At 38.6% G+C, this 24850-nt stretch overlaps 1 protein-coding gene across 1 annotated transcript in view; it reads right to left on the bottom strand.

Annotated features, from left to right (window-relative positions):
* Window positions 1-24850, bottom strand: part of chd2 (chromodomain helicase DNA binding protein 2) — a 221237-nt gene that overhangs the window by 136225 nt on the left and 60162 nt on the right. Inside the window, exons 3-4 of the mRNA XM_060924378.1 lie at window positions 7329-7390; window positions 5250-5363 (exon numbers count right to left, since the gene is read on the bottom strand). Coding sequence (XP_060780361.1) covers window positions 5250-5363; window positions 7329-7390 — 176 coding nt within the window. The remainder of the gene's footprint in view (window positions 1-5249; window positions 5364-7328; window positions 7391-24850) is intronic.

Here is a 24850-nt window from a genome sequence, read left to right as displayed (position 1 = left end):
TATGTGATCATTTTGTGTTCTCCACCACTGATTATCATTGTAAAAGCATTTTGCATGACAAACACAGACCCAACATTAAGTAGTAAAATCCTCAAAATGTCATATGGTAAATGCCAGCATGTTTGTTTTCTATTGAAAACTAGCAGGAAATATACTCTAGCCACTGAAGCCCCATACTGGGCAGCCAATCAGAAGTTTGTGTTTCAAAAAAAGAAAGTCCTTTCACAATTATTTTAATAGGGGCCGCCATTTTGTTTTTGGGCAGTCCTAGGGCAGGTCGCCCAAAAAGGGACCAGACATAAAAGCTTTTTACATTAAAAAAAAAAAATCGGGAGGTGGGGGTGGGGTGGAGGTCGGCAAAGGCCAGTGTTGTTCTGGGAATCACTCACATTTGCATCGTTTCTGTGCAGTGAAAGTGTTTAAGGCAGCTGGGCCATAGAAGGTTCACGCTGCACGCTGCATGCTGCACACTACACGCTACACGCGTGTAAAGAAAAGTGGACAAACGTAGCATGACTTGCTCTGGGCCATAGAACGGCGTTCACGTTGCACGCTGCACACTTCACGCGTGAAGCGTGAAATGAACATGCACACTTTTTTCTAGGCGTGAAGATGGAAATTCCAGTCAATGCATGCGGTCACCGCCGCGCCAGCCAATCAGAACGGGTCTAGGGAGATAACTCTATGCTTTCAGGGGAAAACTTCAGAAAAAATATAATTGAATGGTATAATTGAAAAATAGTTCTTCATCGGGATTGTCAAGCAGATTATAGAATGTTCGGTGAAATTCACCACGGGTTTCTCTCAGAAGGAAGTGTTCTCGGCTCCAAATTCTGTTCCTTTTTCTCTTCCTCTGTCTCAGTAAAAGCAGAATGAGGCAATCGTCGTCATCCGAAGAGTCCATATTGTTGGTTACTCGGTCAAAGTAGAACAGACGCAACACGTGAACATCCAAGCATGAAGTTTAATGGCCCAGGGTCCGGTTCTTCACGTGAACGTGTAGCGTGTAGCATGCAGCATGCAGCGTGCAGCGTGAACCTTCTATGGCCCAGCTGCCTTAGGCAACTTCTTCCATGTAAGTATATATTTAGCCTACTTTTGAGATATAGATTTCCACGACAAGAGTTGCACATGTTTTCCAGTTTCATTGAAAACTGAAATGTAAGAGGGCGGGAGGGGGAATGACTGTTTAATGCATCTATAACATAAGTGAGAACAGGAACTGTTCAACACTTTCCAGATGATGTGGTTATACAAAAAGTCTTCACTTACTTAATCATGCTAACATTAAAGGACCCATGGCATGGTGGTTTGTTGATGCTTTAAATGGGCTCGTGGAGGTTTCCGGATGTTATATCCGCAGCCTTTCTCAAAATGAACCCTCGGCACGTAGATATAGCCTCCTGGAAGAAAGCCCCATTTCAGCGCTTTTCCCAGTGCGTCATTTTGCTAATGAGAAGCAGGAGGCGGGGAAGGGTAGAGGGTGGGGGCGGGTCTTATCATTAATATTCATGACATGTAAACGTGTTACCTCTGATTGGCTAACAGCACTGTGATGCTACCTCCAGTGGGTCAGAACAAGCAGATGTGGGTGTCTTACTATGGCGAGAGAGAAGGAACAAACCGCGAAGGGAAAAATACCGCGCGCTGACGTTATTAAGGTGCGACGCGAGGAAATAAAATAAATTCAACAAATGTTTGGGTTTTTACTGAACAAACAAACAAATAAAATGAACGAGTGACTTAAAAAAAGAATGTGGGTGTCTTTGTAAAAACTGTTTTGATTGGCTATTATAACAGAGCATGCTGCATGCTTTTTGGTTTTGTAGCGCAGAGTACCTGGCTAACTGCAGGAAGCGGTTAGCTGCACAGCTAATGTAGCCATTGCAAGGCTAACGTGGCACCGATTTTAAAACACGGCAAAACATAAGCTCATAAGTTACAGTCAATTTCCAGACTAAACTCAGTTTAACAGAGCATGCTGCATGCTTTTCGGTTTTGTAGCGCAGAGTACCTGGCTAACTGCAGGAAGCGGTTTGCTGCACAGCTAATGTAGCCATTGCAAGGCTAACGTGGCACCGATTTTAAAACATGGCAAAACGACTTAACAGTTATACACACACTTGTTCACTGTTTGTGGCTGATGCGGCAGGGATGCTTGGTACGGACCCAGGCTTCAGTGACAGTTGATGTCCAAAACCTGCCCTGTACTGTCCCAAGTTGTGGAAACATTCCTCAGGAAAATGCTTCCGACAAACATACACCGTCTTAGGTAGACTCGACGGCGTATTATTGGAGTAAATAAAATTAAGCCACTGCGTCTTCAGGGGCTCTCCCGTCGGCAGTAAAAACAGACTCTTTTCTGTGTTGTCACATCCATGTACAGCGCAACTTCCATGTTTCGCTCGCTTAGGTGACTCCATGTTGTGTCCTCTATGGTCTCCTCACTACAACTGGGCGGGCAATTCATACAGTGGGTGGGACTCCGGGGGGGGGGGGGGGGGGGGGGGGGGGGGGCGTGGGGATCATCTCCCTTGCTGATGTAGTAAAGGGAAGAGTTTATCAACGCGCTGTTTTGACGAGCCATTCTCAAATGTTGGGCATAGTTTGGTTTACACATTATGAAATTTCTAGCCACTGGGGTGACTTAAGAAGGTCAGAGGAACTCATTTTAACGTTAAAAAACCTCAGAAAGTGAAAATTTCATGCCATGGGACCTTTAAGACAAGAATCTATATCGTAAGCAATACTAATTATTAGGGCTGTAACGATACACCCAACTCACGATTCGATTCGTATCGCGATTTTTGACCCACGATTCGATACGCCCACGATTTTTTTAAAAATGTTTTTTTAAAGTAGTAAATTTGACTTATTAACATTTACTTACTTACATTAACTATTTAATAACAAATAATTCAGACCACTGCAGAGAATGAGTAATATGTATGCAAAAATGAACAAATGTATATCCAAAGATTGTTTTATTTCTCAAAATAATACTGTTGAGCCGGAAGCTCTGTTTTTTTCGGTTCTGAAAAAGTCATTTTTCCAAATCGTGTAAATCCGTTAAGATTTTTTTTGGGGGGGTGGCTCTCTCACTGTCTCACTCTCATAGGGCCAATGATTTTCTGTGATCGCGGAAAACAGATGGAAATTACGGAATTTTTATGGCGAAACATTGCTCGCGTGTCAAAATGTAACTGCCGCAGAAGGCTTCCGCCCAAGCAGACATGCCTTCAGGGTTGCCAGATATTGCTAACGTTTTCCACCCCAAAATATGTTCAAAACCAGCCAAAAAGCACCTAAACCTGTCCAATCTGGCAACACTGCATGCCTTTCCGGTCAAGTGATTGTGATTGGCTTGTGGCACACCTAGCCAGCCAATGAGCTGCTTGTTTACAGATTCGCTCCCCGCGTCGCAACCAGAATGGCGACCACTTAAAAGAAACGAATGCTCTGCCAGTGGCGAGTGTGGACGTTGCGTGACTCGCAGAAGATTGTCGCAGGTCGGCGAAAAAACGACTTACTAATAGATATAAAAAAATAAAAGTAATTTAAGTAAGTTTAAAATGTAATTTAAATAAAAAGTAAAGTATTCATAAATTGAAGTTTGGAAGCGCCTCTGTTTTTGGGCTGAGGAGAAGTTTGAAAGGGTGTACCGCGATTCTGCCTTCTTGTATCGCGATACAGATCGTGGCTCTGCGTATCGCGATTTCGATTCGCATATCGTTACAGCCCTACTAATTATACATTTGTCTGTTGTTCAGTTAAATAAAAAAATACACAGATTTTATTTCAAGGTAACAAATTTACCACATCCGTCCATTTACCTAGAGAGAAAAGTGGAGCCACTCAGTACTGATTCCAGATGGAATCTCGAGTGCATTGCTAATACGTGACGGTGGTTGGGGGTGGTGGTGTCAAATCACATAGTTCAAAACTACTATACAAGTGTCAGTCATTTCATATTCATGCAACAACTGGCTTGCTCTTTTGGCATATTTTTGATGATAACTTGTGAAAATATGCAGGCTCTATGCAAAACGTGTAAATGTTGACAGGTCTGCCAGATTTTCAATTTAAAATCTCCTGGTATGTCATGGAGTCCTGAAGTCATGTATCCTAACAAAGGGCTTCTGGAAGGTAAATAGCCATGTGTCACAGATCCTTCACCATACTAATCAGTGGAGATTAGGTTATTTTCTGTATAATTATCCTTTTCACAGCTCAGTTTTATATAGCACCAGTTGTTTTGCCATTGCCTGATTCATGAATTTTAACACTGTCATGAACTCTCCCTCATTCCAAGTGCTACACTATGCACCTCATGCAGCTGAGAGGCTATTTCCAGTTTCATGGCATTCCAGGCCCTCAGGAAGGAAGAACCCCCAATTTTTTTTTTTTTTTTTTTGGGGGGGGGGGGGGGGGGGGGGGGGGCATAGCTCTAGAGGCCAACAGTGCAGCCTCTGCTTCAGAGCTCCCCCCAGAGGCTGACAGGGCAGCCTCCGTTCCAGATTATGGACTCCATACTAAAGTACTCGCTCACAAACACTTTGTGAAGTATCATTTCAACACTCCCATGCCTAACTTTGACTAGCTGCATTTGTGTTGTTCTTGCTCCTTCTGGTTTTTGATCCTGATCGGTTTCCTGTTGTTTTTTTTTGTTTTTTATTGATGTATTTCGCCCTGTTCATGCTGTTCGCCAATTGTCTGACCCTTGCCTGGTTTTTTTTACTTTGAACTCTGTGATTTGGATTTGTCTACCTGTTTGTGTAATAAACTTGTACTGCATTTGCATACTGCCTACCTCCTTCTGATGTGACAAATACATTTTTGTCTCATTTCATTTTGCATATTTTCAGTGTGAGATTAAGATAATTAACTACTAATATCAAGCATGGCAATAATTCTGGAGCTGACTACATAAGTCATTTGTCTGTTTTAACTGTCAGATTATAATAAAAAAGTGTTTTTACCCATGAGATTTTCACTTCTCTGCTCACTGGTTTAGCCTTCAACATGTCTGGAATTACAAACTGAGATGTATGTATCATGTTGGAAAATACCTTGTAATTTAACTATTATGCAATGAACAGAACATGAGGGGTGAATACAGGCCACAAGATGGACTGAACATACAGGTCACACCAATCTCTCATTTACAATTGTCCTTAAAGTCTGACCAAATTATTCACTGTGTAATGTTGCTTGATCTGTCTGAAGGCCAAGTTTCGCTACACTCTTACCTTCTAGCAGGAAGTCGTCTGGATCTAACTTTTTTTTCTTCCTGCTCACTCTCTGAACTGCTGGCTTCTTCCTCACCATCATCTTCGTCATTTGAGTCATCTTTCCAGGTATTTCTTTCAACACAGAAATACCAAAAGTTTCACCTTCTGTATCTTGAAAGAGCTTTAGCTACACCATCATGCTGTTGTTGAACCATCATCATCCGCCAGCAATACAGGTACCATCTAAAAGAAAGGGTCGCTTGTGGGCTAACTAAATGCATTTACCACCCTCAGCACGTACAAGCCCTTATTATATAAAATGTAAAAGCATCCGTCACTATTCCATACATATGTCCAAAAGTACCCAGACACCCTCTGTGATTTGTGGATGTGGCTATTTAAATAACACCCATTGCAAGCAACTAATCTCTGCACAAAAACGTTAACAACGAACACAATGCTCGAAAGACCTCAGTGACTTTCAGCATAGTACCATCATTGAACAATACCTTTCCAACAAACCTATTCATGAGGTGTGAAAAAAAAATATCAAAGAAAAAAACCTGTTCATTCACAAAAAAAGGTGGAAGACCATGGAAAGTCACAGAGCACAAATTTCTTGATCCTTCAAGAAATAGTTTACTGAGAGCAGGATGGAAGAACAAGCCTGAACAGAGACTGTGGGTTGAATATGGGGTATTTGTGGACCTTCTCAGAAGAGTTATTCTGAAAAGTATTTCTCAACTCTTTATAACAAGTGCCAATGACATCAAAAGATGTCAGATTTATGTTAGACTCATAGATTGGGAGTCTGGATACTTTTACACACAGTGTATTGATATGTTTATCTGGTGTCCTTAATTACACGTTTTGGCAAATGACTATTCCTTATACAGTCCCCTCTGAAAGTATTGGAACAGCAAGGCCAATTCTTTTGTTTTTGCTATATGCTGAAGACATTTGGGTTGGAGATCAAAAGATGATTTCTTATCTCAGTGCTCTTCAGTCAAGCACAGGAGGTAGTGACGTCTTGGATTTGCATGGCTGTTTCTGGAACAGGCTCACTAATCTTTACTGATGTAACTCAGGATGGTAGCAGGAGAATAAATTCAGAAGTCTACAGTAATGTTCTGCCAATTTATAGAGAAATGAATCCAATCTAATTGGGAGTAAATTCATGCAGCAAGACAATGCCCCAAAACACACTGCCAACAAAACAAAGGACTTTATCAGGTGGAAAAATTGGAAGGTCAGTCAGTCACCAGGCCTTAAACCAATTGAGCATGCATTTCACCTCTTGAAGAGGATACTGATGGGAGAACAACTGAAATAAACTGTGCTACAATCCTGGAAAAGAATCACAAAACATGCAACAGTTTGTTGATGTCAATGGGTCACTGGGTTAATGTAGTTATTGCACACAAGGGATGTAGCACCAAATGTTAAGATTTATTTGCTTTAATTTACTATCTATTCCTATACTTTTGCTCACCTAAAAATTGGGTGGTCTGCCACCAAAGGTGCCATGTTCTAAATTGTTTAACGCATCTAGATGTGTTAAGATAGGAAATGAAAGCTGAAATTCTGATCTATCGTTTTATATTCATCTTTTGATCTCAAACCCAAATGTCTTCAGTGTATTGCAAAAACAATAGAATTGGCCTTGTTCTAATATTTTCAGAGGGGACTGCACACAGTGCTCAAAATTTACACACAAATAGACTCTGGCACTGCAAGATTCAAGACAGTTTGATCAAAAATACAAGTGAAACGTTGACAAATTTTGCTGGTTAAGAGGGTCATGGTCAAAACAAAAAAGACATACAGACAATAATACACTAATGTGTAAAAATTTGGAAGTTATGCGCAGTATCGACACATTCCAAATCAGATTAACAATGTTCACATACACCCAGGCCAATCTGATGACCCAATTAGGTTGCATTACTAAACAATTAGTAACAGCGCTTGTCTTTTATTATAAAAACAGCTAAGTACAATAAAATGTGAATAAAATTATAGCAAAAAAAAGAGGGAAAATAAAGCAAGTAATACATTTATAAAGGCACATACATATGCTCCACTGTCTGTACTCACTCTTTCTTTTTCCGTTGTGATGCTTTTCTTTTGTGGCCTTCACTCTCGGACTCACTGTTGCCCTGTAAAGGATTTAAAGAGGTGATTTATGATTAAGTACACTAAAATCATAAAACTGCAGTGACGTTTTGGGACTTTAACCAATAAATGGTACCACACATCATTTCACAGAACAGTTCAACCTCATGGGGCACCAGAGCAGGGTCAGCACTGCACTTTTTTTTTTTAAAGCACAGACAATAATGAATGCCATTTTATTCAATTAAATTTTGCAATGTGGCTTATATAAACATTACTTTAAAATGGCATTAAATCGAAAGACTCTGCTAAAACAAAAACAGCAATTTAACACTTGCTGGGAGACTGGCAATAATTAGACTGGTGCACCTAAACCTTAATATGTAAAAAATAAAATAAGATTTAAAAAATAAATAAGCTTTTGACTTTACCTCACTGGAATTAATTACTAGAACACTCTGCATCCTCAAACAAGTCATTTACACACACCTGTATGCTGCCATTAGCACGGTATCTGCACATTTTTCAAGTACAAATTTAAAGACTTTTAAGACCTTTTCAAGACCTCTAAACGGAAAAAATAAGACTGTACCATGGCAAAGAAAATGATAAATACGACAACTTAAAACTGTTTTCTGCAATAGATTTTTTTTACTAACTTTAAGAAGAATGCACACAACTGGTGAACAACAGGGTGCATCAATGGCAACTGTTAGACATGCAAACAGCTGAAGCACAGTCATGTGTTTTGGGCCTGCAGAACTACTGTAGCAGCAAGGAGAAGACTGGGGTTTACTGGAGAAAACACCATGAATCATTTCAAAAACGAAAACAATAAACGGCAAGTAGAACCAGCTGAACAACCTTAGCCAGCATTATTTCAATCCCCAAAGATTATCTTTGATGTGTGATTTTGTGTCCGACAGCAAAATCAGTCTGAGTGTGGTACAGTATACAGCTGGCTGAGGAAGTTCTCGAGTATCTTCTGCATTATAGCAGGTAACAGCATAAACCTGTTTATGCAGTCATACAATCATCAGAGCGTTACATTAAACACAGAAAAACAACTGTCACCTTTCATAACCATTATCAATATTAATCAATGTGTTGTAATAACTGTAAACTAATTATCAGTGCAATTGTTATATCAATGTTGTTTATTCAAAAATAATCATTAATTATCTATAATCCATGAATAATTGTTTGTATTACTACTACTAATAATAATAACTACTTTTTAATAATAATTAAAAAAATTAACTCAATTTTATAACATTTTAATAATCACTACATTAATAATTGAGTAGCAATTATCAGTATTATTAATTACTACTTAATTAATAAGCAGTGATTACCAAAATGTAATTTAATAATATGTAGTAATTATTATCATCAACTACTAAATTATACTAATAAATAATAAGTAGTGATTATTAAAATGCTATAAAATTGAGTTAAGATCAGTTCAAATTATTATTAAAAAGTAGTAATTATTATTATTTAGTAGTAGTAGTAGTAGTAGTAGTGATACAAACAATTATTCATGGATTATAGGTAATAAATTTGTTTTTAATAGTGAACATTGATATAACAATTGAACTGATAACATTAACAACAAGTATTACTAGTAGTATTATTGTTTATTAGTAGTAGTAGTACAGTTATATCAATGTTCACTATTTAAAAAAAATATTTTATCCATGAGTATTTGTTTGTATTCTACCAATTACTACTTTTTAATAATTATTTGTAATAATTTTTAATAACTTAATTTTATAACATTTAATAATCCCTAGGACTCATTAATCACTAATTCATAAGTAGTAATGATTAATAATCAATAATAATTACTATTACTACTAATTATTATTAGTGGTTGTTAATATTATTCTTATTATATTAAAAACACTGTTGTAGACGATAAGTAATAAAACAAAAAAACTTTTTGTACAAATTATTTATATTGTACTATATTTAGAATTATTGTATTTTCTGGAGTTCTTTTTAATTGAGTTTTGAAATAAAGGTTGTTTATATATTTATATTAAACTTAGTACAATAAACAATGTTAATTATGTAAAAAAATGATGCTAATCATTATTATTAGTAGTATTATGTCCTATAAGTCCCATTTTCCACCTGACTCTTGTGCGCATGCGCGAACCTCCCTGCGTTTCACTCCGGAGTGCTTGACCACTAACGCGCGCGCGCCTCGTGTCGGTGAAAAGCCAGTTTCCCAGTCCGCCGTGTCCCCAGCGCTGCGTTACCATCTTTAAACACATTTGTGCGATCCAGCGCTTTTTATCACAAACGATTCTTCTCCTTATTTTGGGGGTATTTGTCATCCCCCAACCACTTGTCATTAAACAGACATCTTCCCATAATTATCAACGCTTTCTAGCGCCCACGTAAGCTACCTGCGCATCTCTCACTCTTCACAACTACCGCACCGCACCACACTGCCTCCAGTAGCCTCCTAACGTTAGTTCTTGATCTACGGAATGCACAGAACCAATGCTGCCCCCCAAAGGTACGCTGGTCACTTTTAAAATTACGGTTAAAAAAATACCCCAAACCGGATGGAGACATTTCACTCGTTCGGTCCAATATTAAATTTAATACCTCCCTTTCGAAAATTCCAGTCATTCCAAACAATTTAAGACGTTTTTAGGCCTTGAAAACCGAAAGTTGTATTTAAGACTTTTTAAGGACCCGCGGGAACCCTGCATTAGGTAAAAATGTTAGTCAGGCCAGATGATAAACAAGGTAGAGGGAACAGAAATGCTCACTTAAATGAAAAAGGTGAAACACAGATCCAAAAATGATTCAATAAAAAGCTACATATTCAATAAAATATTTTACCAAATCATCTTACTAATGGGTCACATTACTTTTTAATTCACATGCTTTTCATCTACTCTTTTTTTAATAGCATGTCTTAGGGTTGGTTGATACCAGAATTTTGGGTTCTGTATGGCAGCTACCTGGCATGGTAGAACAGTAGCTAGCTTGGTACCAATGCAAGTCAAATCAATCATAAATAAATAAATATTCATGCAAACTGATAAAATTAATAAAAAAAGTTGTATTCTTTACACACTGCATTAAATGAGTGAAACCGTGATTTCCTGCTTCTGTCTGTGGATCTGTGTAGAAATAAGGATTTATAAGTAAGCTACTTTTGCAAACATCAGAATAAGGTTATTTCTATAGCCTCATGATTCTTTCATTCATTAATTCATTAAGGAGTGGACTACTAAGTAGGCTAAGGCTACATCTACACTAATACGATTTAGTTTTAAATCTGTTTTAAAACGAAAGCAATCTCCGTCCAGCCGAGCACTTCAGCTCCGCATCAGAAATAATCTCAAACCATACTAATACACCTGACTGGCTGAACAGACTCAGACCTGGGGAGTAGGGTGAAGAGTGCTCTTTTATTAAGAATTCAGGTGAAAAGATGGTCAGGTGTAATGCTGTGAAGACTTCCGCTGGTGCGGGATGAGTTGTGCTGGTGCCATCAGTCAAGGCCGAAGCTGGCCCCTCTGCTGGTCGGCTGGAAACGTGCAGGCGGGTCAGGAGTGCCTCTGGTGGTGGCAGGAGCAGAGAGGTCTGGCTGAGAAAGCTCTTATGGGTAGCACGTCGTCATCTTTGGCAGTGCTCTCTGGTGAGAGGAGGAAGAGGGTCATCAGCATTGCAGCCATGATAACACTTCACTGGCCTGAGAGTGTGACTGTGCCTTCTTATACTCTTCTGGCAGCTTGAAGGGGGTGAGTTGAGATGCGGCTGAATTCATCCCATCTGAGCCATGATGCTTTACTCCACCTCGTGGCAATGTGCACGCTTGCTGTCCCAAACATGGGTGCGGAAAATGAACGGTTCTTTTGGTAACTGGGAATCGGTAATGCAAGGAGCAATGGGCCTTTTCTGTGGAGGCTTTTTATAGCTGCCATCACAGCTGCCATCTTATCAGTGCAATATACAATTCGCCTATCTAGCTGAATGGCTGCATCTGGAATAATGTCGTTAAGCCATGTTGTCGTTGAGCCATGTTTCCATAAGAACAAAAACGTAAATCACTGAGTTCATGCTGGGTAGTTAGCTGTATTCTGAAGGAATTCCAGTTTATTGTCAAGTAAGCAAACACTGGAGAGAAGAATGGATGGTAGACCCAGACAGCTAAGGCCCAAGTACCTGTATACTTCTGTGGGAACGGCTTCGCACAACATGGGTGTATACATAGGTGTCTCCAAAGTACACTCAATTTTCTGCTGTTGCAGATGTGTCCCAGCACACAAGATGAACGCATGTGCTCTAAGAATTGTATTCTCCACTTCAGGTTGGGGTCTTGCATCACCCTATCTAGGATTGTGCACATGATGAAATTGTGTCTTCAATATGCCTTTTAAATTTCATTTGAATCCATGCAATCATAAGTTGCACTTACAGCTTTGAGTAAATAAAGCTCTGCCCCGAAGCACTGATTGACATGTGGAGGTCAGATTGCTTTAAAAATCTCAAAATATTTTTTGCTAATTACTGAGTTTGACACTACAGCATACGGTCAGACTAATTTTGTGAAGATGCTGCTAATTTAGAACTAGATGCAAACAGAGGTTCCAGGTTGTTATGCTAATGTGGACAGATTCAAGACTGCTATAAATGCACATTTCTTGAAGTGATTGTAGATACATGTATTTATATTTGTATTGCTATTAATGATAGTCAGGTGACAATGCGATTGCGATGTAATTTATATTACTATAAATTCCTAGCGCTGCTTTTCATCTTTTAGATGGCATCACCAGGCTCAGAACTCAGATGTTAAAAAAAAAGTTTTTCCAATAAATAAATAAATAAACAAACAAACACAAAAAGAGCTTATATTTTTATGACCAAGTTCCGAATCAGGGAAAAAAAAATCACTGCATACCTTATTTTGAAAGAGATACGAGTTTATAACTTGATGAATGAGTAATGCCCCCTAGTAGCCAATTTGTGAGAGGTTACTTAGGCAAACATACAACAGAAGATCCAGGATGACAGCTTAATGTTAACCCTGTCAAATGCCTACTGAAATGTGGTGGCCATTTTTTTTTTTTAGGTAACTAGATCAATCCAATAAATATGTTTCTTTTAAATATACTTTATTTAAAAAGGTGCAACATGTAAGAATTGGCCACATGGTTCACACAGTACATCACCAAAAAGTTGACATGTCCACCCCATCATAAGAAACCACGAAATGCACAGTCCCCCCAAATGCAGCACCACCATTCTCATAGAATTATCACTCACTGAACATAGCGTAAAGCTTTATTTTTAGGTCATTCCACTGCTGGGTTCATACAATCTAATTTTACAGTTACCAGTTCTTTTTTTTTTTTAATGTAGCCATAAGTGGCGACGAGGGGCCCTCACACCTCCGGGTCCGCGACCTGTCACATGTAGTCATCATACAATGCACTCACATTTGAGATGTGTGAAAAAAGCCTGGGTATCTCATGTGTGCACCACCAGTGATGACTTTTTAGGCAATGGCGTTATTACTGTCTAGGGCCAAATGGTGGTGTTGTACCCAGGGATGAGAATGAAAAAAAAATATTAAAAAAGCCTGAAAAAAGCCAGGGGTTTGGGGGCCACAGGCACCCAGCAGGGCCCAGGGGCAGAGCCCCGGTGGGGGCCCAGGGGGCGGGAGCTAATGATTTTTGGCTATTTTTTTTTTTACCCCAAAACCATTAATTTTATCAGCAAAAAGTTGCAATTTATTTGGAAATAAATTCCCCTTCTTGGTGGACTACCAGGTGAAAATGATTAATATGGTACAAGAGACTTGTTTTTAATCAATTCACATTTGATGATTTCAAAAAAAATCAAATCAATACACCTTTTAATATAAACGAGCTCTACAGTATTATATTTCTGCATTTTTGCTATTCATGTCTTTGAATACTCTAATCCTTTAAAATGAAGTGCAAACCAGAAAAAAGTTCCATCATATAATTCTCTTAAGCTTTCTTCTGATGTTATCATGGTAGCAGGAGGTCTTGCATATTAAGCAGGCAACATTCAACATCACTTATCACTTCCCTTTCAACTGCTGTGTGTACTAACTAGGTTTTATCTGGATAGGATGTTGTGTAATGTAATACATATACCATATGGTCAATTTGAAGATCAAGATGGTGATTTTGAATTAAAGAACAGGCATGTACAATTGGCATTACATATTGGAAATTTGTTTTAAATCAAAAACTAAGTTCATCTCGGCCTAAAAAATTTGGGCAGACGCTCCCGCGTGGCACATGCCAGCAATTCCTCCCCCGTCCCCCTATGAAATGAGCAATAAGGAGAGTTATACATGGTATCATACCTGTATACACACACACACACACACACACACACACCATGGCATTGATTCGGTCGGTACGGTCGGTGAACGGCGATTGCAAGCCATGCGTGGAGAGCATGCGTACTTGTGTTTATACACTGAACGCGATGGGATTTCCTGAAAATTCTACTGCAAATAAGTCGAACATTGTCGCAAAAGTGAATGTTAATTACAACATGTCGAAAGACTCGAGTGTGTTAACCCGGAGCCCACCAAGAATCAAGACGTTATAAGGTGACCACAGATCGTTAACTATACCCCCCCGAAAATTTCTCAACGGATTTACATTGATCTCAAAAATGATCATTTTGGTCTGAAAAAGTCGGAAATCCGCTGATCAGCTGAAAATTCTCATCCCTGTATACCAGAGGGTCACTTTGGGCATGTAGATATCAGAACCTGTGAAGTTTGAGCCATATCAGGCAACGCATGGTGAATTTATGACACACTTCCTGTTTGCGTGGCGTAACACAAATTTATTGTTTTGCCATTTCAACATCTTGCAAGATATCGCAAATCCCTTCGCAATTTAAAATCAGCAACATCTTGACATCATGCTTACCAAATATGGCATGAATCCAACAAACTGCCTAGAAGGAGTACCAGTGTTTTCCCGAGAGCGTGTTTGTGTGTCGGGGCCCTTTAATTTCATGCTGACAGGCTTTTTTTTCCTTTTTTTTTCTCCGACAATCACTGAACAATCACGTCAGATTTCTACCTTGCAATGTTTGGGGCATATTTTGAAGGAAAATCAGTGTTTCGGCCCAGTTTGCTGCCATGAGGCACTCAGGCAGACCGGAAATACCCCTGGGAAATCCCCAATCAGAACAAAACACCTTTAAATTTGCTGCTGCACTAGTACCATGACGCTTCAGTGCACGGGTGAGCACCCTTGCACTGAAGTCACATTTACCTAAGCAACCGTTGCTACCCTATGCCTGGGGGACAAGCGAACTTTGTTTACATACTGTTCACATACCTAAACCAAGCAAAGATGTCTGGCGTCCAAAGAAAACTACATCTAAAAAAGCTCTACTACCAGATTACTTGGATAATCTTAGTCAGAAAGAAGCAAAGGATAGATATACACGGAAACTAGCGTTTATTAACAGTTCTGATCTGTACAAAATTTCTCAAAACGGCTGGAGTGACGGTGCAGATTTGTGGCCTAGCATTAGCTAGATGTTGGAATATACCTTATTTTTCCCCGAAGACTCCAGACATGGAAGAATAGTTAAAATAAATAAATAAATCAATAAATCAATCCCTACAAAGGCAAGAAAACCTCCTTTGTGTAAAGAATTTTTCCTGACATCAGCTTTTGGGAACAGAGTGCTGCAGAAGCCAAAGCATTTACTCTCAAAAGACTCCTACCTGAACTGTGGGCTAGATGGTATTCTGGCCCTCCATATCTCAACAACCCCACGGACATCTAGTTACACAGCTATTTGCACTTTATCATTTACACAGTGATGCTTAGTATTGTTAAAACAATATCTGAAGTGGGTTTTTTTTTTTTTGTAAAATATCTTGTTCTAGACTTTCAAACAATATTGTAAGATTTTATTTTAATTTTATCTAATAGTGGATAATACAAAAATTACAATTAATAAAATAATTACATGTACTCGTAGCAGTTTTATTGCTCAAACATATTTATTCTCTGGTGCTTTTGGTGTTTCAAATATGAAGTAGGCCCAAGTATAAAGGGCATTTGTGCAGTAAATGCAGCCTGCAGGGTTTTTTTTTCCCCCCTTAACTGAAACAGAACTCATTTAAACTTTGTTAGTGGTGTTCTGGCACTGGTTCAGGAAATAAAACAGCATTATTATATAATAGTGTTGTCAGATGATGCAGATGACTGACGTGTGTACCAAATTTCATGAGTTTTCAAATATGTACAAGGTGTCAAATCTGTATTTTTAAATTAAGTGGTGCCATAGAGTTAATGAAGCTCACCTAGAGTAATTTACCATATCACCTCAAATTGTATCATAGGACAAAAGTATGTGCAAAATTTCATGAGTTTTTAGCCATCGTAAGCCCCTCAAAACAGCGCGGGAAAATTTCAAAATCCCACATTCCATCCAACATGGATACTTCCTGTTGGGCGGAGTCAAATACAACCAAGTGAACTTTGCCCTGTATCACAAGAGTATCGATCACACCAAACCTTGTGCTGATCCGAACAACTTCATCTCAACCATAGTTTGCTCTTGGAGGCGCTATAGAGCTCCAGAACCACGCTCAGTCCCTTGCGGCGTGTAAATTTATGATTTTACGCATATTTGATCAGTATGCCAAAATTCGTATGTTTTCAAGCATCACAAGTGCCTCAAAAATGAGTTCTCGCATGGATAAGATAGATAGAACAACAACAACAACAATAGGGCTTTGCACCTACGGTGCTCGGGCCCTAATAAAATTTCTACAGAAACAATAGTGCTTTGCTCCTCCGGTACTCGGGCCCTAATAAAGAATCTGTAGCAAAACAATACGGCCTTGCACCTCATGTGCAGCGACCTCTGGTGGACACCAGAGGCCTTGCACCTCCAGTGCTCAGGCCCTAAAAAGCGAACTACTAACTGTCAGCAGGGTAAAAAACTCCGAGCCAGTCAAGGTAATGCTGATCGCTGATAAATTTCACGTGGACCGTCAGTCTATAATTTGTGTTGTAGCATGCTTAACTCAGTTTTTAGCACACAATCAGCCACAGCAACTCATGTATCAGTAGTGCAGGAGTCCACTACGGCTCGCAACATGGCAGATATGTAACTAAACCAGACTCGCGCAGATTGCGTACGTACCAATTCACATTCCTATATTTCAGTTGAATTGCTAATGAACTTTTCATCACCACAAGATGGGTTGCAAAAGACATGAAATGACATGACTCGACCTTTCCAATTATGCTACTTGCTTGTCTATGCAATGAAGTCTTGCAAAGAAAAAATAATTTTGAATTTACATCAGATTTTACCCTCTGGGGTCTGAGGGCATTTTCTGGCACTAATGATTTTGGCATACTCTGATTTTATCATCAATTTCAACAAACCTATGCAGTATTTTCAAAGTCATATAACTTTTTTAATATTCAGCACAATAACATTTATGTAGTATGTATATGAATGATTGTACTTTTAAAAAAATAAATGAAGCTGTTGTAAAAAAGCAGTTTTAGAACAGTTTCAATGTGTGAAAAAACATTGGTTAAGGTATTATGATGAACTGTTTTGATCACTTGATGTGATTCTGTTCAGTCTTTAGAACGTATCAAGCACAAAAACTCCACCGAGTTGGACAATTAACTGGCCATCAAAATTTTTATGTCCTATCGTTTTGGGGAAAAGGAGTTAGTAGTGGGAAGAGTATTCAATGAAAAGAGTAAAAAAAAATTCCATTCCATTCAATGAGAAGAATGAATACCCCTCCCACTGCCAAAATCTTATTCCCATCAGGTCAAGTGATCAAACGGTTCAATACAATGGATCATGTTTTTTCACATATTCCAAAGTTCTAAAACTGCTTTTTACAACATCTTCATTTATCTGTTTTATTAAAGTACAAATCATGACATACACACAACATATATTTTATTGTAGCTGAACTTGTGCTGAATACAAAAAAAAAAAAAAACTCATATGACTTTGAAAATACTGTATAGATTTGAATTGAAGAAAAATTTACTCTATGCCAGATAACATTTGTTCCCTTTCTAAAAAGAGTAAAAAGTTACTATTTTGATAGAGCTGTTTTTCCAGGAGTCAATTATCCTCAATTCACTGTTAATATTTTACTCTTTGTGGTGGTATTTGACTCTACTGTGTGTCTTGAAATTAACTCTTGTGCAGTTTTACTCTGCTCAGAGCCACAACCAACTGTTACACAATTACTCTAACTTTGCTCCCACTCCAACTCTTACTCTGTAAACTCAAAAGGGCAAAACTGAATATTTTTGAGGAAAATACTTAACTCCGGCAAAATTACTCAGTCATTTTTCCTGTGTATGCACTACAGCGCACGCATATCAACTGATATGCTCCTAAGAAATGGAAGAAATATTTACACTTAAGTTGATCTTCGGCTGGATCCAGTTGAAGTAAAATAAATAAATAAATAAATAAATAAATGGCACTGCTCATCATCAGTTGTAGTTGTAAGCTGTATAACTTAAAAAATAAATAAAAATTGAATATTTAAAAAAAAAATGATGCATTAGCTAACTACCTTTTCAAACTTAAATTCACATTATGTAAAATCTAATTATTAAACCAACATGTTTAGGTTAAGCACTTCAAAAATTTACAGAAAAGTAAGCAATAAACCGAAACCCTATACGCGTGTATCAGTCTTTGCATGGAAAGGCTTTCTGTTATCAATTATCAACCAGCATTGCATTATAATCTGGATTATATTCAACACAGTAGAAAAGTCTCAGTCAAACAATTTGTGGTTAGTCAGTTCAATAGTTATTGTACTGCAGACTGTTACCAAGCACTTGGATTTCTAATTGTTGGGGCCCGTTAAGCTGGTGCGCCTAGGAAGAACAACTCCATTACATGCTGTTGACACAGTTACTCACACGATCACAACACATGCAGTTCCAAAGAGACCACTAGTTAACAGGCAAGGCACACAGAGATCCTGTATCCCATCACAGGTCCAGTAGCAGTGTCCGTTCCCACGAGCAGCAGCCACAGATGCTAATTAGTATGTTGACCCAGTGAAGCACTCATCTCCTCCAGCTCTTGGTAAAATGCGGCTGGTGTTTGCAGCTGACTGTCCCTCACGACGAGGGTAGCTCAAACATCCACGTTTCAGAGTCCAGTTTACTTTTTTTTTTTTTTTTAAAGTGAATGAAAATAACAAACGCAGTTAACCTAGCTGCACCGTTATTTTGCACATCCAGAAAGCGAGTGACTGACCCGTGGAATACACCCGAATTCTAAACGCAGACTAATACTTGTGCCAATACTATGGAAATATATTAGTCTACAAATATTAAAATCACCTCAACAATAGATTTAGCTCTCCCCCCCCCGCTCCTCCAGCTATACACACCTTCCCTCTCTCACACTCCTCCGTCTCCCCCCCCCCCTTTTCCCCCCATTAAGCTCCTCTGATTGGTTAAGAGTGCAGCTCTCCCAAAAACAGATTGGTTTAAAATAGCATCACTTAAACAAATTGACAGCATGTTAGTTAAGTAAACACAAAATTGCAAAATCACACCAAAGCAAAGGATTATGGTAAATGTAGTCGTCATTGAAGGAAAATGGGAAGGAAAACACTCATTCAGCTGTATTTTGTAGGGCCCTACATAAATATCGATCACACTTCCACAAAGTAATGTCTTTTTATCTAATTTCTTCACCCATTTTAACACCCTAGTCCTCGGATGAACAGGTCACAATGTTCCCATCATTTTATGATACCACATATCACAATAAACAGCAAAACTTACCCTTTCAAATGATACTAGTTCTTTCTTTATCATCAGGTAATCTGATTTTGAAATCACAAATATAACAATGACATTTACGGTCGGGTCCTTTCAGTTTGTCCAATTAATGTTAGGCTCCCTTTTCTCTCTCTTTCCCCTTTTGCAAAGAGCCAACATATCTGATGCAAAATGGTAACTGAAAATCTATATTTCAGTGCCTGGATTCCTGGTGTTTCTGCAAATTGTAATGCTTTACAGCACTGTAAGAACTACATTATACTTTACAGCACCATGTCACATCAACAACAATGGGTCTTCAGAGAGCTAGTTATTAGAAGCTAGGTTGGCATTCTCAGTATGGACATCATGGAAGAGGCGAAGATGACACTTTCGGAGGAAACCAAAAAGAGACAAAGAGAGTGACCAAGCAAAATACTGGACAGGAATAAATCTTGGACTGGCTTTTACTTGCTGGCAAGAGCTAAGAAAGATAAAAGGCTGCAAGACAGACTCAAAACTGGCCTTCCTTTCTGTTGAACTACAACCCCGATTCCAAAAAAGTTGGGACAAAGTACAAATTGTAAATAAAAATGGAATGCAATAATTTACAAATCTCAAAAACTGATATTGTATTCACAATAGAACATAGACAACATATCAAATGTCGAAAGTGAGACATTTTGAAATTTCATGCTAAATTATTGGCTCATTGGAAATTTCATGACAGCAACACATCTCAAAAAAGTTGGGACAGGGGCAATAAGAGGCTGGAAAAGTTAAAAGGTACAAAAAAGGAACAGCTGGAGGACCAAATTGCAACTCATTAGGTCAATTGGCAATAGGTCATTAACATGACTGGGTATAAAAAGAGCATCTTGGAGTGGCAGCGGCTCTCAGAAGTAAAGATGGGAAGAGGATCACCAATCCCCCTAATTCTGCACCAGCAAATAGTGGACCAATATCAGAAAGGAGTTGGACAATGTAAAATTGCAAAGAGTTTGAACATATCATCTACAGTGCATAATATCATCAAAAGATTCAGAGAATCTGGAAGAATCTCTGTGTGCAAGGGTCAAGGCCAGAAAACTATACTGGGTGCCTGTGATCTTCAGGCCCTTAGATGGCACTGCATCACATACAGGCATGCTTCTGTATTGGAAATCACAAAATGGGCTCAGGAATATTTCCAGAGAACATTATCTGTGAACACAAGTCACCGTGCCATCTGCCGTTGCCAGCTAAAACTCTACAGTTCAAAGAAGAAGCCGTATCTAAACATGATCCAGAAGCACAGACGACTTCTCTGGGCCAAGGCTCATTTAAAATGGACTGTGGCAAAGTGGAAAACTGTTCTGTGGTCAGACGAATCAAAATTTGAAGTTCTTTATGGAAATCAGGGACGCCGTGTCATTCGGACTAAAGAGGAGAAGGACGACCCAAGTTGTTATCAGCGCTCAGTTCAGAAGCCTGCATCTCTGATGGTATGGCATTAGTGTGTGTGGCATGGGCAGCTTACACATCTGGAAAGACGCCATCAATGCTGAAAGGTATATCTAGGTTCTAGAGCAACATATGCTCCCATCCAGACGACGTCTCTTTCAGGGAAGACCTTGCATTTTCCAACATGACAATGCCAAACCACATACTGCATCAATTACAGCATCATGGCTGCGTAGAAGAAGGGTCCGGGTACTGAACTGGCCAGCCTGCAGTCCAGATCTTTCACCCATAGAAAACATTTGGCGCATCATAAAGCGGAAGACACGACAAAAAAGACCTAAGACAGTTGAGCAACTAGAATCCTACATTAGACAGGAATGGGTTAACATTCCTATCCCTAAACTTGAGCAACTTGTCTCCTCAGTCCCCAGACATTTACAGACTGTTGTAAAGAGAAAAGGGGATGTCTCACAGGTGGTAAACATGGCCTTGTCCCAACTTTGAGATGTGTTGTTGTCATGAAATTTAAAATCACCTAATTTTTCTCTTTAAATGATACATTTTCTCAGTTTAAACATTTGATACGTCATCTATGTTCTATTCTGAATAAAATAAGGAATTTTGAAACTTCCACATCATTGCATTCTGTTTTTATTTACAATTTGTACTTTGTCCCAACTTTTTTGGAATCAGGGTTGTAGTAAGTAATATGTTGGCTGCCTTGCTACAGTATATGTCTTGTGTTGTTACACTTGCTTGATGTTTGGCCGTGTTGGTTCAGTTGAGCGTTTGATCCTAAGGCAATTCAGTCCATTCTGACAGTTTTAGCCACTAGATATGTCCTTACTATGGTTCTGGTTACATTAGCTTAGCATGTTCCTATTCAGAGTTGTGTGCAATAATTGTGCAAATTTTTGAATGCTACATGGCAAAAAAGAAGTCTTAGCATGCATGTTTACTTCAAGACATGGTGATCTCTCATGGCTAATGGCAAAAATAACAATCGACAACAGTGTACACATCCCTGCCAATGTTCTTTACAAAGAATTGCAATGCAGGCTATAACCTTATTCATGTTATCCCAGTCTCATGGAGATTTTTGTTTTTCCAGATGACAAAAGTCATCTAACTTCAGTAGTGTCTCTGGCTAGCACGCAAAAATATCTGGTCAATTTCATGCCAAAAAAGCCTTGAAAACTTGCAACCTCGCAAACCTCTCCACTCACTTGTAATGAATTATACTGCCCAATGTACATTATGTGGAATATGTGCCTATATCATGTCGACAATGTTTTATGCAATTACACATACTCCACAGTCTAATGCTTAACAATGTATATGGCCTGAAAATGCAAACATGGTATTTCAGCTAAACTATAACGTTTTCTTATGTTAGCTTTTTAATGATAACTTTTTCTTTTTAATGTTAGTGTTTATATCTAACGTCATAAATAAAACCATACAGATTGTGTGTACATCCTGTAATGTTACCTTGTCAGTTGACATGGTTCTTTGGTTCTGATTTTTTTCTTTACTGGTTCTGTATCCTTCAGCTGGTCAACAAATGCGTGTGTACAGCTGTCCATGAGGGGAGCCCAAAATCATGATTTGTATTTACGACAGCAGTGTAAAAGTGAATTTCGTTTCATAACTGTAAGGGGAGCCCAGAAACAAAAAAATACAAATTCTTGTATAATGCTGCTTTAAACTTAAATTCTTACACATAGCGCCTTTAAATACCCTGCATTTAAATGTATGTGAGCTATTGCAGAGTATGCTGCAAATCGTAGATTATGTGAAAATAAGATATCCATTTCAGCATTCACTTGGACTGAATGAAATATCAGGTGGTATTTGACTTGCATACCTTGAGTTTGTGTGTGATGTAATTAATGTATTTGATAAACTTCAGAGAAATGAAGTGACTTCACTTCCTCCAAATAACAAATATGGCAAACAGAAAAGGTCTTACCCTTTTATTTAAAAAAAAAAAAACATTAATCCTACTGTTCAGTCATCTGTCCTTTCATGTAATTTCTATTTTGATTAGAAAAGAAGTGCTTAAAAATGTAGTTTTTCCTCCAAACACATTTTAGGGAAAAACGAGAGTAGATAATTCACTTTGTTCACTTTCATGACACCCATGACTGCATCTTTAATGTGGCTGCTGATGACATATACTGGATGCATCACTGAAACGGGCTAGAATATATTTACCCAAATTGAGATCAAAAGGTAGGGGGCATGTTACTCTCTGCAATCACCTGACATCAGTGACATGACTGTCACTGATTGGCTGTGTGAATCCACATTGCTGGGCTCATTACACCTAGCCCATAGAATTGCTTCTGTGTTTTTTTATGGTCACTGGTGATGCTGTTACACTTGGTTTTACACACACACACACACACACACACACACACACAAAAACTGTTTAAAACGAGGCCATGTGTGCACCAAAAATGAAAGCTTTTTTTTTAACACTGATTTACTGTTTTTTTCTTTTAATCTTTGAAAGATACAGGAGCTTCACCCTCTGAATGATTGTATACAAGTGTGGACATCATAAGACGAAGAAGCCGCCTTTATAAGAAGAAGCCTTTAATTTTTGTGTCACATGTACACTCAAGCACAGCAAAATTCCTCCTCTGCATTTAACCCATCTGAAGTAGTAAACATATGCATGCACTGAGCGCACACACATAACCAGAGCAGTGGACAGCTGTGTTACAGCGCCAGGGGAGCATCTGGGGGTTAAGTGCCTCGCTCAAGGACACTTCAGCCATGATATAGAGGAAGGGGAAACTGCTATTTGCACTCAACTCCCCTCACATTTTTCCTGCCAGTTCCAGGAATTAAACCAGCAATCCTTTGGGTCCAAGGCTGCTTCTCAAACCTTTAGGCCATGGCTACCCCTGAGGGGCACTTTTTGGCCCCAAGAGGTAAAACGGAGGTTTAAAATTGAAGCCAAAATGTCTCAAGGCCCTCTAGTGGCTGGCTGCAGTATTCTTTTAACCACTCAATTTTTAACCCTGCTCATTACCATTTTAGTGAATGGAACACAAACCAAATTTACATTTTAAGTTAGATCCACAAATTAGCTTTGAATACTCTTTTGATCAATCTGAAAGCCAGCATCTTTAATTTAAGTATTTTAGCTTTGGGTCGCTGCCTTGCTTTATGCTATTCACTCCATTCATCCACATTTGTTTTGCTAGTAGGGATATAAAGCTGCACTGTCATGAGGCATCAGAATGCAAAAATGTGACCATATGCATCATGGAAGTGTGTGTATGACATTGTGGAAATCAGCATTCTATTAATTACGTATTGCATGCAATTGTACTGTTTGAACGGCAAATCTGCCCAACCTGCCCTAGGTTAGAGACTTTGTTTACTTAAGCAAATTTTGGGGTGAATTTATTTCTAAGATATGGTGATCCTGTGGTGCATTTTGTTTACAATATTAAAGCTCTGTTCACAACAATTTTTGACTCCCTTAGTTTTAAAGACAAAAATGCAAAATGTTTTGTATTGATTCAGAAATAAAGTCTTTTTAGTCATATTTTTTCTTCATTAAAATTTTGTTCAGAATATTCTGAGAAATAAACTGAATAGAATCATGAAGTCAGTACTGTGAATCGAATTGTGACCAGAGTTTATTGTTGCACACCTATTGTTCACGCAGATATACAGTTGTTGGCTCCAATAGCATGGCTGCGTGGTCAGATTGTGGTTATTAGACTGGTCTACCTGCAGCCCATACCTGTCTCCCACTGAAAACATATGGTACACTGGAAAGCCCAAAACGTAACTATTAAGGCCTTGTACAGTTGTGCAGATGGAGTACTATATAACAGAAGAATAGCAAAACATTCCACTTTCTTAACTGGATCAACTGGTGTCTTCAGTCCCCAATTTATTATAAATTGTTGTTAAAAGGAAGAGATCTAACACTGTGGTAAACATGCTGCTGTCCCACCTTTTTTGGGAATGTGTTGCAAGCACCAAATTTAAAATGATCATATATTTACGGAAAAACAAAGTATTTAAGCCAAAATGTCAAACAGTGTTTTTGTAATGTTCTTAATTTAATGCAGGTCAATATATAAATGGTTTCTTCCTGGTTTTATTAGCATTTAACCAACAATAACACTGATATTTTCTTGGGGTTGGGCTGTTGTGAAAGATCACATTAAAATAGAGGTCCTAGTGAAAGTGATAAAATGGACA

This window comes from Neoarius graeffei, chromosome 6 (assembly GCF_027579695.1).
Source record: "Neoarius graeffei isolate fNeoGra1 chromosome 6, fNeoGra1.pri, whole genome shotgun sequence".
Lineage (NCBI taxonomy): Eukaryota > Metazoa > Chordata > Actinopteri > Siluriformes > Ariidae > Neoarius > Neoarius graeffei.
Note: the sequence above shows the minus strand (reverse complement) of the source record. Positions and strands in the feature narration are given on the sequence as shown.